Here is a 14,927-nt window from a genome sequence, read left to right on the forward strand (position 1 = left end):
TTTCACAATGAAATGTTTGGAAAAACACTAATATGAAAATATATCCCAGCAACTCCCCTGGTGGTCCAGAGGATAAGGCTCCACACTCCCTATGCTGGTGGCCTGGGGTTCAATCCCTGGTCAGGAAACTAGATCCTACATGTTGCAACTAAGAGTTCACATGCTGTGATGAAGATGAACGATCTGGCATGCAGCGACTAAGACCCATCACAGCCAAGTAAATAAGTATTTAAAATAAAAACATATCCCAAATATACACTGGCAAAAATATAAAAAGACATTAAATTTTGTAATCTCAAATACTGGAAATGAACCAAAATCATCTGGAGAAGATCTTAGTGGAAAAATTACAGACATCAAACATGAATACTAAGCAGCTAAAAAAGAATCAGAAATACATATATTGCTATGGGGCACCTCCTGGATATACTGATAAAACAGCAAGGTAGAATATATGTTTCCATTCACCAAAGGAATACAACATATAAATACATATACATACAGATTTTTAAAATAAAATTATAACATACACCAGGGAAAGAACAGGGATATAAACTAACTGGAAAATATCATGTCTTAACAGATTGTACTTTGGAAACATGTAAATATTTTGTATAATTATAAAACATTTAAATTCAATATCTAAAATTTGGAAGCAAGATTAGTCAAATTAGCCTAATTGTTTATCACATTGGCAATAAAAAGCATCAGAAAAAAGCTATTTAAAGTGCCTTGAAATATAAATTTGATTATTCATCTCTATATATAACTTTTTAATAATCATGTTACTGAAGATAGTGTTGGTAATGTTATGAATATTTGTTATGTGTGTAGCAAATGATAGTACAATGTAACTGAAAACTGGGATTTTCAGCATGGAAGAAAAAGAAAAATGAATGTAAGAAAGTTTAGCTAAAATCTTGTACTCCTAAATTTCAAATGAAAATAATGAATAAACTCATAATATATTTTGTCTTAAAAATGTTAGTGTAATGTGTATTTCTCAGCTCATCCACTTAAATATACTAGAAACAGTTAAGAATCTAGTAGTAGTAAAAAAAAAAAAAAAGAATCTAGTAGTAGTAAGTAACCCCAGTGCCTAGATTGTGGTTTCTAAATACCATATTCTATCTTTTAAGTTTATTTTATGGAAGTACAGTTAATTTACAATGAACAGTAAAGTGATTCAGTTATACATAGTTATACATTCTTCTTCATATTCTTTTCCATTATGGTTTATCACAGGATATTGAATTCTCTGTGCTATATAGTAGAACCTTGTTATTTATCCATTCCATGTAAAATAGTTTGTATCTACTCATTCCAAACTTCATCCCATCACTCTTCCCCAACACCCACTCCCCCTTGGCAACCACAGGTCTGTTCTCTATGTCTGTGAGTCTGTTTCTGTTTCACAGATAATTTCACTGGTATCATATTTTAGATTCCACATGTAAGTGATGCCATACAATTCTAAATACCATATTCTATTAAAGGACTCTGGCTCCCTGGAAAAATGACTCAGTATAAGGCGTGAACTATAGATGATGAGTCATAAACATGTCTTGCCAGAAAGCAAGCAAGCTATCAAAGATTACTGAATGTGTGTCAAAAGGATCAAGGATTAACTTGAAGAGGCTCCCTTCAGTCAAAAAATGGATCAGTTTAAGTACCAATAAGCATTAAATCTCAGTGGACTGAAACACATCAGATAATCTCTAAGTTCATAACAACATTTTAAAAAAGTTACCAGCACCTTTGAAAGAAAGAGGGAGCCAACTCATTCTGAAAATGAGTAAAAGTAAAATATTTCTTTTACTATCATTCATTTCCTTAACAAACTTACACCTCACTGTAATCAACTAGTTCTAGGTAAGTTTTTCTTTAAGATCATCCCAGCTACTTAAATAAAGAAAGAATGATAGAATTAGACTATCACTAATTTGCAGCCCTAATAAATCAATGGATAAAGGAAATGATAAGCAGCAGCCTTTCATAAACTTTGCAACAATCATACCAAAAAGTTGAACATGAATTTGATCAAACCTCTGCCTCTCACTATTAGAATTAAGAAAATTTTTAAAAAAATATGAATAACAGAGAAACATGTTCTACCACTCTATAATGCCATACTGGATTTGGCTTGCGCTAAGTAATAACAGCCAATTGTTAAAATTTTTTTCAGGAATTTTGTGATTTGGCTGTTAAATACAATTGTTAAAAATTAACTTATAGAGAGAAGAACTACAATTCTGCAGCCTTCAAAATGAAAACCACAATCACAGAAAGTTAAACAAAAATTAAAAGGCAGAGGGTTATGTCCCAGATGAAGGAACAAGATAAAACCTCAGGGAAAAAATAGCTAAATAAAGGTGAAGATAGGCAACCTTCCAGAAAAAGAATTCAAAATAATGATACTGGAGATGATCCAGGATCTCGGTGGCAGGGGGGTGGGAAATGGAGAAGATGCAAGAAATATTTAACAAACACCCAGAAGAACTAAAGAACAAATGAACAGAGATGAATAATACACTGGAAGGAATCAGTAACAGGATAACTGAGACAGAAAAATGGATAAGTGACCTATAAGACAGAATGGTGAAAATCACTGCTGTGGAACAAAATGTAGAAAAAAGAATGAGAAGAAATGAAGACAGTCCAAGAGAACTCTGGGACAACATTAAATGCACCAACATTTGCATTATAGGGGTCCCAGGAGGAAAAGAGTGAAAGGGCCCAAGAAAATACTTGAAGAGATAATAGCTAAAAACTTACCCAACATGGGAAAGGAAATAGTCAACCATGTCCAGGAAGCACAGAGTCCCAGGAAGGATAAACCCAAAGAGGAAAACACTGAGACACACGGTAATCAACTGACAAAAATGAGAGACAAAATACTAAAAGCAACCGGGGAAAACTGATAAATAACATAACATACACGGGAACTCCCGTAAGGTTTTTGGCTGATTTCTCAACACAAATTCTGCAAGCTAGAAGGGAATGGCACGAAATATTTAAAGTGATGAAAGAGAAGAACCTACAAACAAGAATACTATCCACAGTGAGGCTCTCATTCAGATTTGACAGAGAAATAAAAAGACTTTTCAGACAAGCAAAAGTTAAGAGAACTCAGCGCCACCAAACCTATAATGTTAGCATTATAACAAATGCTAAAGGAACTTCTTTATGTAGGAAACACAACAGAAGGAAAAGACCTACAAAAACATACTCAAAACAATTTTAAAAATGGTAATAGGAACATACATATTGATAACTAATGCAATTATTGATTACATTAATCAAAATAGAAATACATGAAATGCACCAACCAAAAGACATGGACTGGTTGGGTACATTCTAAAATAAGACCCATATATATGCTGTCTATGGGAGATCCACCTCAGACCTAGGGACACATACAGACTAAAAGTAAGAGGATGGGAGAAGGTATTCCACACAAATGAAATCAAAAGAAAGCTGAGTAGCAATACTTATATCAGACAAAATGGACTTTAAAACAAAGACTTGTTACAAGAGACAAAGGAGGAGGACACTACATAATGATCAAAGGAACAATCCAAGAAGATATAACAATTCTAATTATATATGCACCCAAAAACACAGGAACACCTTAATATGTAAGGCAAATACTAACAACCATAAAAGGAGAAATTGACAATAATACAATAATTTTTTGAAAACTGCAATAATAATGGGGGACTTTAACACCCCACTTTCATCAATGGACAGATCATCCAGACAGAAAATTAATAAGGAGACCCAGGCCTTAAATGACACATTAGACCAGATGGACTTAATTGCTATTTATAAAGCACTCTATCCCAAATAGCAGATTACGCAAGTGCACATGGAACATTCCATAGGACGGACCATATGCTGGGGAACAAGACGGCCTTGGTAAATTTAAGAAAATTGAAACCATATCAAGCAATTTTTCTGATCATGATGCTATGAGATTACAAATAAACTACAAGAAAAAACTATAAAAAACAGAAACATATGGCAGCTAAACAATATGCTACTATTGTTTAGCAAAAAAAAAAAAAAACTTACAGACAAATGAAAATGAAAGTTCAATGGTCCAAACAACAAGAATGGTCAAGAAACAAGAAAGATCTCAACTAAACAACTTAACTGTACACCTAAAACAACTAGAGAAAGAAGAACAAACAAAACCTAAAGTCAGAAGAAGAAAAGAAACTATAAATATCAAAGCAGAAATAAATGAAACAGAGACAAAACAATTGCAAAGATCAATGAAACTAAAGGCCAGTTCTTCAACATTTTAGATAAGTTTGACTTCATTGATATTTATAGAGCATTCCATCCAAAAGCAGCAGACTACACATTCTTATCAAGTGCACGTGGAACCTTCTCCAGGATTGACCACATGCTGGGTCAAGGTGAACCTTGGTAAATTTAAGAAAATAGAAATCATATTAAGCATCTTTTCTGATCACAATGATATGAGATTAGAAATAAACTACAAGAAAAAGACTCTAAAAAACAAACATGTGGGAGCTAAATAATATGCTACGAAACCATCATTGGATCATTGATGAAATCAAAGAGAAATACATAAAAATGTATATCCACAGAAAGACACACAAAAATGTTTACAGCAGCTTTATTGATAATAGCAAAAACCATAAGTAATCTAAATGATCATCAGGTAGATAGTTAAGCAAATATTGGTCTATGTGTAAAGTGGATTATCACTCAGCAATAAATAGGAAGAAACTGTTGATATATTTAACAACCTGGATGCATCTTACAATATGCATGCTTAGTAAATAATATAGACAAAAAAGGAATACAAAAAGAATACATGCTGTATGATTCCATTTATATAAAATTATAGCAATTGAAAACTAATCTTTAATGACAAAAATGTAGGTCACTGGTTGCCTGAAGGGAAGGGGCAGGAGGGAGGGATTACAAAGGGATACAAAGAAACTTTCTGGACTGACAGATGTGCTCATTACTTTGATTGTTTATGGGTTTGAAACCTGTAAAACTGTATATACTAGATATGTGCTGTTTATCAAATTCAGATTATACCTCAATAATGTTGCTTTATTAATAAAAATATATAAAAAACATACCCATTAAAATGTGTATTTCAATATTAATTCAAACAAATAAATTGTTTTAAGAAAAGATTTTAAGATAATCAGGGAAACTCAGAAGCTACCTAGATATTTAATGATATTAAGGAACTGCTTAAAAATTTTAGATGAGATAATGATATTCCAGTTATTTTTTTAATTCTGAAACATTTTTGGATAATATGTAATATATCCTGGGAGTAGAAGAAGTGGGTAGAGAAATCTATGAAACAAGAATGACCATGATTTGGTAACAGTTTAGTTTCAATTACTTACTTGCAGTTTCAATATACCATTCTTATTTAAATACATTTTTTTTCTATAACTTTTGACAAAAAGAGCTAAAAATAAAGAAATATTAAGGAGTCATGAGGGGTTTTGTAGCCTACTTGTGATAGAAGTAAGAAATTGGTGGAACTGGATGCTACAAATCCTACAAATTTGAGGATTCTTTCATAACTAAGATAACCTAATAGAAGTTAATAAATTCCAAAAAGTTCAGTAAGAATGGATTCTGTGTTAAGACGACAAGGGAAGTATTTTTTGTTTGCTGGTTTGTCCTAAAAACATATGTCTAAACATAGAGAAATAGAACAAAAAAGTAGAAGGCATGTAGGAAAAGCAGACCTGAAGTGAAAAAGAGACACCCAAAATAAATAGTGTCTAAATAAATAATAGACACCCAAAATAAAATAAATAATAGACACCAAAAAGCAAATAGTGCAGTTTAGAATAGGGCATTTGCCACAAGTGATTCCCTCCATGAAGGTGATCAGCCTGACACTGTTCACTCAGATGCACCTCATTCAAAGGTGTTCTTACAGATGCCCTGTACGCATTTTCCGTTATCACCTGCCATTTCAACAAGCCACGTTGGGAACAGTATAAAGTTACCAAGGATAGGTTCCTTAACCTTGTTGTCTATTGACCAAAAATTATTACACATTCTAGGACTTTTCTGGTGGTCCAGTGGTTGGGATTCTACCTGCCAGTGTGGGGGACACAGGTTTGATTCCTGGTCCAGGAAGACTTCACATGCCATGGAGCAACTAAGCCCATGTGCCCACAACTACTAAGCCTGCACACCTAGACGAAGCCTATGCTCCACAACAGGGAAGCCACTGCAATGAGAAGCCCATGCACCACTATGAAGGGGAGCCCCGCTAACCGCAACTAGAGAAAGTGTGCAAAGCAGCAAAGACCCAGTGAACCCAAAAATGAAAACAAAGAAACAAAACACAGTCTAAGCAAACAAACAGAACAGGCAGGCTCCACTGTCCCACTTGAATCAGCACCAAATTCAGTTTTTACTGTCACTTTAGCAAAGACTGGATAGTCAACAAGAGATACAGCTAATTCTCAGTTTCAGGAAGGACTAATGCAAGTATATTTCTAACAGTTATAAAAGCATCATAACTGCTATCATTCTAAAGTCAACAACCCTTTTTTTGAGTAATTCAAATATATTTACAGCTCTTGGTTTATGACAGAAAAATTTTGGAGAGAATTTTCCATCAAAACTGCTTATAAACATAAGGTGTCAAATGTATGACTTGAGAACAATGTTATACGTAAAATTGATAATAATACATTTTATTTCTAAATGAGTGAAATTACAGAAGAAATAGAAAACTGTTTTAACAACAGTTACCTTTATGGAGAAATAAATGGGTAATAAAACTAACATTCACTGCATGTTTACTAGGTGCCAGATGCTCTTCAAAGTGCTTACATTAATTTGCCTGTGATAATTAATCCCACAAGTCAGACAAAATTAACTGCTCCATTTTACAGGTAAGAAAATCAAGAAGGGAGATCATACAGTTATCAAATAGCTAACAAGTTTCACATGCAGTCATTCTATCGCCAAAGCCAACATTCAGCCTCTATGCTATGTAGGGAATAAGAGGGCAGAAAAAATGCTTAGATGGAAGACAGTTGAGATGTGGACAGAGAAAGCATACAAATCTTCAGTTCAAATGTCGAAATCTCCATTCAGGCAGTTATCTTTTCACCTGAATATGTGAAAATGGGAATCAAGGAAAAGTGGGTTCTAGACATAAAACTTTACTCAGTGAATACCTGACTGGAACACATGGATCTAACCTAACATGTAAATAATACCGCCTACTTCCTTCCAAAGTACTGAAAGGGAAGAGAATTTCATGATAAACTTTGAGTTCCTTATAAATTTGCTATAAACATTTTCAAAGAGGTATAGTCCTGCATTAAGAAAACTCAGTACATAATAATCTTCATTGTCTAAGCAAATATGCTTGGAAACAAAGTACAAAATAATTCATTGCAGATATATTGTAATAATGCTTCCTCACCATTCTCTTCTCGTGGTTAATAATTTTTAAGGATGGGAGGCAGTTGTTGATCCATATTACTGAACAGGGAAATCCTCAGCGATCCTGGCAGCTTTTTAACTGCTTACAGAACCACCTTCTCCCATTTGCAGTTCTTAATAGCAAGTTAATCTAAATGGTACTCTTACCCTTTCCTACCACTCAATATAGGGCTTCCCAGGTGGCTCAGTGGTAAAGAATCCACCTGTCAATGCAGGAGACGCAGGTTTGATCTCTGGATCGGGAAGATCTCCTGGAGAAGGAAATGACAACCCACACCAGTATTCCTGCCTGGAAAAGCCCATGGACAGAGGAGCCTGGCAAGTTACAGCCCACGGAGTCTCAAAGAGTTGGACACAACAGAGCACGCATGTGCCACTCAGCACAGTTAAGAACATGAATGTCTGTGCTACAATATCTGGTTCAAATTCTGGCTCTGCTACCTACAAAAAACAAGCTGTCTAACCTATATGTCTCAGCATTAGAATAATTAACAGTACCTTCTCCTTCACGAGCAGGAAAAGATTAAGTGAGTTAAGCCATGGAAGCACTTAGAGCAGTTACTAACAGGCAAAAAATGCTCGGTAAATGTTCAATTTATTCTTAAAGCAAAACACAGTAAGTTGTCACAGGTATCCTCGGACATTAGCACACCACAAGACAAGAAACATATAATACTTCTGTAATGAATCAAGGAAGGAAGGAAGGTCATAGCACACATAATTGTCAACAAAATGTGTCCAATTTGAGGAATATGTATGCACACTCTGGGTCATGGGTTTGAGCATATGTGAGGGTACATTAAATTTACCACCTAAGTGACACAGTAGTAAAGAATCTGCCTGCTAATGCAGGAGACCCCAAGAGATGCAGGTTTGATTGCTGGGTCGGGAAGATCCCCTGGAATAGGAAATGGCACTACACTCCAGTATCCTTGCCTGAAAAATTCCAAGGGCAGAGAAGCAGAAGTCTACAGTCCACGGGGTGCAAAGACTCAGAGCAAGTGAGCACAGCAAGAAGTAAGAAACCAAGAGTCTCCCTGAATATACATTCTGGCTTGATCAATATCCAGACACAGCTGAGACCAGAGAGCATCTCCATCCTAAGATGTATTTACAAGCCTAATTTTGAGACTATAAGAAACTGCAATTGTATTATTAGAAATGGTAGTAGTAATAATTTTAAAATTGGACAAGGCAGTGCAGAAACACGAATTTCTCAGCATGCTCAGCAACTAGAGCACAGTTGCTGTGCCCTGAAGCTCCTGCAAATCCAAACGGATGCTCACCGTCCACCACGGTCAGCAGAGAGAGAGATTTGCTGACTAGCTCCGCCAGGATATCGCAGACAATGAGACTGCCACCAGCATCATTAAGTGTTTATTTTGTCTTTCAGAATAACTGATTTAATCGAAAGATTTTGTCTAACACTATGAATGCTAGAATACCTCAGTTAATTCTAAAGATTATAATTATGCTGTAATTTACTATTATTCTGCCTTACATTATCTGAACTTGTATAACTGGTTTATTGGCTCAAAAAGGATCCAATGTTTCTGAGGGTATCTAGTTAACTCACTTCTTAACATTCATATACACTGTTGATCTATTTCCTTGGTTAACTCAGTGTCTAAATATTCATATTAACTATTAATCTATTTCTTTAATTAAATACATTTCTTAGTTGTTTTGAATAGTAAATTAACAGCTTTCACAATCATCATTGCAGCACTTTACTCTTGTAATAAGTAACAATATTAATAGTAGATGTTTATATAGCTGGCCCCACTCCACGTGAAACTCATGCACCCCCAACCAACCCTTCTGACAGCCTTCAGATGTAGATGCTATTATTATTCTCATTTTACAGATGAAAAGAACTGAGGCACAGAAAAATGAAATAAATAACTTGTCCAAACTAGTAAATAGCAGAGCTGGGATTTGAACCCAGAACACTGGCTCAGAGTCTCTGCTCTTAACCACTTGACACCCTGCCTCTTCACAGCGGAAGGATGAGTAAGAGTTAAATAAATAGGTGAAGGGGCTGTAGAGGAGAAGTATAGAAAAACAAGAAAACAGCACTTGCGAAGGCTTTTTGGCAGGTATGGCTTAGGAGCTAGAGAAAGGTGCTTGGGAACAGAAAAAGGGCCATGTGGTAAACATGTGGAGAAGGCATAGGCGTGTTGAACTTGAGGGCTCTTTGGGAGTCAGACCACGCAGGACTGCGCAGGCCAGGGCAAGGGACAGAAAAAGGACAGGAAGCCACTGGGGGTAGGGTCCTCGTGGGAGCATGCTGATCAGAATGGCAGTGTGAAAGCCACTTTGGTGTGGAACAAGTGGACAGAAGCGGAGAATACAGGGAGCCCCCTTAGGAGCTCTGGTGAGAGAACAGACAGCAGTAGCTGAGACTAAGGTGGTGAGTGGAGATGGTAGATATAAAAAGGTACAAATCCTCAGGGTAGAGTGACAGATTGGATTCTGGAGAGACAGCAGGTCAAGAAGAAGGAAATCTCAAGAATGACTCCTAGGTTTCTGGTTTATGCAACTGGATAAGTGGTGATGCTATTCTGAAAGATAGAAACACCTAACGAGAATGGGGCACAGAAGGTAAAAAAAAATCTGCCTGCAATGCGGGAGAGCTGGGTTCGATCCCTGGGTTGGGAAGATCCCCTGGAGGAGGGCATGGCATAACACTCCAGTATTCTTGCCTGGAGAATCCCCACGGACAGAGGAACCAGGCGGGCTACAGTCCATGGGGCTGCAAAGAGTCGGACACGACTGAGTGACTAAGCACACGATGAAAATGGGGTCTGTGGACCTCAGTTCTGGCCATGGTGGGCATGAGGAGCATTTGGGATGCCGATGGGGAGATGTCCAGGAGGCAGGTGGACACACGGGCCTAGAATCCATATTGAAGGTTGGAGCCAAAGGTATATGTTCCGGAGTCAGGAGATAAATGACAATTCAAGCTGCAGGAGTGCATGAGACCTTATAAACAGACATCAGACACAGGGAAGAGGGTCTAAGACAGAGCCCTGAAGAACTCAACATTTTAAAAGAGCAGAAAGACAAGGTTGAGCCTGCAAGGGAGGAACTGATGGTTGTGGTTAAGTGGAAATCAACACAGGCATACATTGTTTTATTGTGCTTTACAGGGTCTGCCTTTTTTGTTTGTTTTTCACAGAATTTTCTTTTTTTTTTAAACCTATTTTTTTTATTGGAGGATAATTGTTTTACAATATTGTGTTGGCCTCTGCCATATATCAACATGAATCAGCCACAGGTATATACATGTTCCCTCCCTCCTGAATCCCCCTCCCATCTCCCATGCCATCTCACCCCTCTAAGTTGTCACAGAGCGCTGGGTTGAGCTCCCAGGTTCTGCCTTTTTTTTTTTTTTTCCAGGTTCTGCCTTTTTAACATATTAAATATCTGTGGCAGCCCAGGCTAGCAGCACTATTTTCTCAATAGTATGTGCTCACTTGATGTCTCTGCATCACACTTTGGTAATTCTCGAAATATTTCAAACTTTTCATTACTATTACTATTATATTTGTCATGATAATCTGTGATCCAAGATCCACAGATATTACTACTGTAATTGTTTTGGAATGCCACCAATTGCACCCACATAAGACAATGAACACAATGAGTAACTGCTATACCTGGTTCTGACTGCTCCACTAACTGGTCTTTCCATCTCTCTCCTGGTGCCTCCCTATTCCCTGAGACACAATAATATTGAAATTAGGCCAACTAATAACCCTATAATGGCCTCAAAGTGTTCAAATGAAAAGTCAATCAATATGGCATGCTTCATTGTTGTCTTATTTTAAGAAACTGCATAGTCACCCCAACCTTCAACAACCACCAGCTCCATCAGTCAGCAAAAACATTAAGGCAAGACCCTCCACCAGCAAAAAGATTATAACTCACTGAAGACACCAATCTTTTAGCAAAAAAGTATTTTTAAATTAAGGTATGCACATTGGGTTTTTTTAGACACAATGCTATTGTACACTTAATAGACTACACTATAGTGTAAACATGATTTTTACATGCACTAGGAAACCAGAAACCATTGTGTGACTCACTTTATTGTGATATTAGCTTTAAGGAGGTGGTTTGGAATCAAACCCACAATATCTCTGAGGTATGCTTGTAAAGTCAGATGTTCTGAGAGATAAGAAAGTTGCAGACTGAAGTATCTGTTAGCTCTGGAGACATGTGGTGACTGTTTCAAAAGAGTAGTGAGGGCAGAGGCAGACCTGGAGTGAAGTGAGGATAAAATGAAGGGGACGTGAAGGGGGCGAAATGAAGAGAGAGTGCACACGACCCCGAAAAGGAAGGTGAATGAGAATGCAGGGGCAGCAAGAGGCTTAAAACAAGAGAGGCTTAGCACATATAAAATGCTGGTTGGAAGACCAGATTTGGGGGGAAGAAGGTGAGCCTGTCTAAAAAGGAAGGAGCTAACTGAGATTTCAGTGAAGTCAGAAGGAAATAGGAACCAAAGGCTGAAGAGGTTGGTGGAGAGATGGCACCTCTATTTTACCATGAGGAAAGAAGCCCCGGAGAGAGTGTGAAGTTCCCATCTGATGGCTCCTAAATTTCTCTGTGACACAGGAAGCAAAGTTATACTCAGAAAATAAAAGAGGAGGTGTGAGTGTTGGAAGGATGGAAGGAGAAAGTGGGAGGCAGTGTCAGGGCTTTGAGGGGACAAGAAGAACTGAACCGGTCATTGTAGTGGGTGGGGGGGAAGAGTAAATCCAAGAAATGGGCATTGCTGGGCAGTGTTGACGGCTCATTTCAAAATGTGATCAGGAATTTACAGGAGTTCCTACCAGCCCTGCTGAGGGACTTGCAGTATTCAGTCTGTGGGTACAAGTAGAGAGATGGCAGATGGCTATCAGTTGTCCAGGAGGTGGATTCTGCTAGCAAGGTACTCATAGATCCCAAGGGCAAGGGTGCTAGAGATGGACTAAGGAACTAAGCTCCATGAAGAAGAGAGGGAAGGAGGGACCAGAAGAAAATAAAAGGACAAAACATGGGGGTACTGATGAGAGAGAGAGACTAGTTACAGTACAGGCTGCTGATGATTTGAATTAATTAGTTTGATTATTCATTAACACATTAAGATCAATCCTCTGTGATATGACAAAAGGCTGAGCTTCCTGTTCTATGAAGACTTCTTATATATCTTTAAGAAAAAGACCAACAGCCCAGTGGGGAAAATGAACGAAATACCCACTTAGCTGGAGATTCATCCTCCAGGGGGCCCAGGGACTCCTCCACCACTGTGGTCTCTTCCATGGGGGCAGTCGGGTCCGTGTCACTGCAAAGAGGCAAGAACCAGTCTAGTCACACAAATCTGTTTACATCAATGCCCTTCTATATTCAAGACAGAAAAAAACACACTTCAATGTCCTTTCTCCCTCAAGGAATTAATATGTACATACAAGTAACCCATATCAAAATAAAAAGAGGAAAAAATGCTCTTCATTGCTAATCCATATAAATTATTTCCAAAAATGTAAAAAGTATTTGATAAATACAAGTTTTTATTGATGGACTAAAATTAAGAACAGATTGCAAAGGACCAGAACAACTATTCAAATCTGTTATTATCCTAGGAAATTCCAAATATTAACAGGGACCATAAAAATTTTCAACATGTGTTAAATGACTTATAATAAATAAGAATATGCCATATCAAACTTTAAAAAATGGCAAGAAAGTGGAAACACTTCATAAAAATGAATGTGTAGGATTACAAAAAGCTGGTGATACCAGAAAAATAAGGCTTTGGAACATTAATTTATATACCGTCACATCTAAATATACAATCTACAGATTAGAAATTAGAGCACAATGAAAAACAATTTGAATTTTAACTGCATAATCTTAATTTTTATGCTGATATTAATCCTATATGAATATTGCTTTTTTAAAAAGTATTAGCAAAAGAAATTTCATTCTCATGAAACTCAGAGAGGCCTGGCAGGTTACAGTCCATGGGCTCGCAAAGAACTGAACGTGACTGAGTGACTAGGTATGTGGCTGGACTATATCATGGTGGCAAATCAAAATCTCAATGTATTAAATAAGAATTTAAAGTCTTATGCTACAAGAAAACATTCAATTACAGATTATTACCGCCTAAGAGCTTTGACTTTATAACTCACAAACCAATCCAAAGTAAGTGCCATGGGGTGTGTGTCATTTCAACACTGGGACATACCACCTACTAGGAGCACATTTTGGTCACTTCCAACGCCAATACTTACCTCTTCGAGCAAGTAATCATTTGGAGCCAAAATGATTTTAAATTGAAATGCAAACTGAAATGAGGTGATAGTATTAAATAAGGTGGTAAATCAGATGATTCAGAAGGTACTTGTATATTTTTAAAAATACACTATCACAGTAAAATAAGACAAAATGAAAAGATCTGTAAACATTTAACAAGTTTCTTTTCAAGGACAACACAGATATGCAGTGATAGTAAATCTAACTTTACATTTGCTGTTATTTTATACATTTATTTTTAAGGATAAAAATTTAAAAAAAATAAGTTTATGTAAAAAACTTAAATTCTTCAAAAGAAGAAATGTGGAAGTCTTGATCTCAAGCCTTCAAGCTTGTGTAAAGCCTGCCCTGCAACACACCCTAGAGCAACTCATTCCTCATATTTCCCTGAAGCCCTGAAAGGACAGAAACAGCAGAACCAAGTACCTCCCCAAATAGCAAAACCGGTACAAATCTGAGATACCGTAAGACCTCAGAGAAATGGCAGATTTGAACCTCAGGTGAAACTTGTCATTGAGCTTGGATCTGCAAATAATTTTATAAGATCAAGATGAAATATACACAAAAACTGTGGAAGGTCACAGAGAAATAAAGTATAGAAAATCCAGGAATTTAAAAAAGCAATCTGACGCATAGGTAAATATATAGCTTCATGTGCTTGGAACATCAACAAATATACAAATTTGCTTGGCTAAAATAAGACAAAAGAATTTTGAAAGAAGTTTCAAATCTAACTACAACATAGCAAACCTGTTTTAAAAAGTTATCTCATGAAACAAAAGCTTAAATTCAATTTCTACATAAAGCACACAAGTATAAAGACACCACAAGCATACCACAGAGGACATAATCTTCAAGACAGGCAAATAAAGGTCCAGATATTTCCACTTAATTGCAGATTCACAGAAGATACATATTTGCACCATACCTGGTATCTTTACCTGATCCCCAGGTGCGAACTCCATATCCACCCATGTTGTCTTCAGTTCTGATTGCTCTAGACAAAGAAAGAATGTTCCCTTAAACTAGAAACGAGTCTCCAGTCAATCTCCAAATGAGAAAAGTTGATCAAAAAAGCTGTCCTAGTATCAGCTTCCTCTGGAATAGCTGCATACTAATATAAAGTCAACTAAATATTAACA

At 36.8% G+C, this 14,927-nt stretch overlaps 1 protein-coding gene across 2 annotated transcripts in view; it reads right to left on the reverse strand.

The window, feature by feature from the left end:
• HABP4 (hyaluronan binding protein 4) overlaps positions 1-14,927 on the reverse strand; it is a 34,565-nt gene that overhangs the window by 8,102 nt on the left and 11,536 nt on the right. The window contains exons 4-5 of one of the 2 annotated variants that reach the window (XM_043927663.1): positions 14,714-14,782; positions 12,728-12,811 (exon numbers count right to left, since the gene is read on the reverse strand). In XM_043927663.1, coding sequence (XP_043783598.1) covers positions 12,728-12,811; positions 14,714-14,782 — 153 coding nt within the window. The remainder of the gene's footprint in view (positions 1-12,727; positions 12,812-14,713; positions 14,783-14,927) is intronic. The other variant, XM_043927664.1, reaches the window with a different exon arrangement.

Source organism: Cervus elaphus, chromosome 16, assembly GCF_910594005.1.
Source record: "Cervus elaphus chromosome 16, mCerEla1.1, whole genome shotgun sequence".
Lineage (NCBI taxonomy): Eukaryota > Metazoa > Chordata > Mammalia > Artiodactyla > Cervidae > Cervus > Cervus elaphus.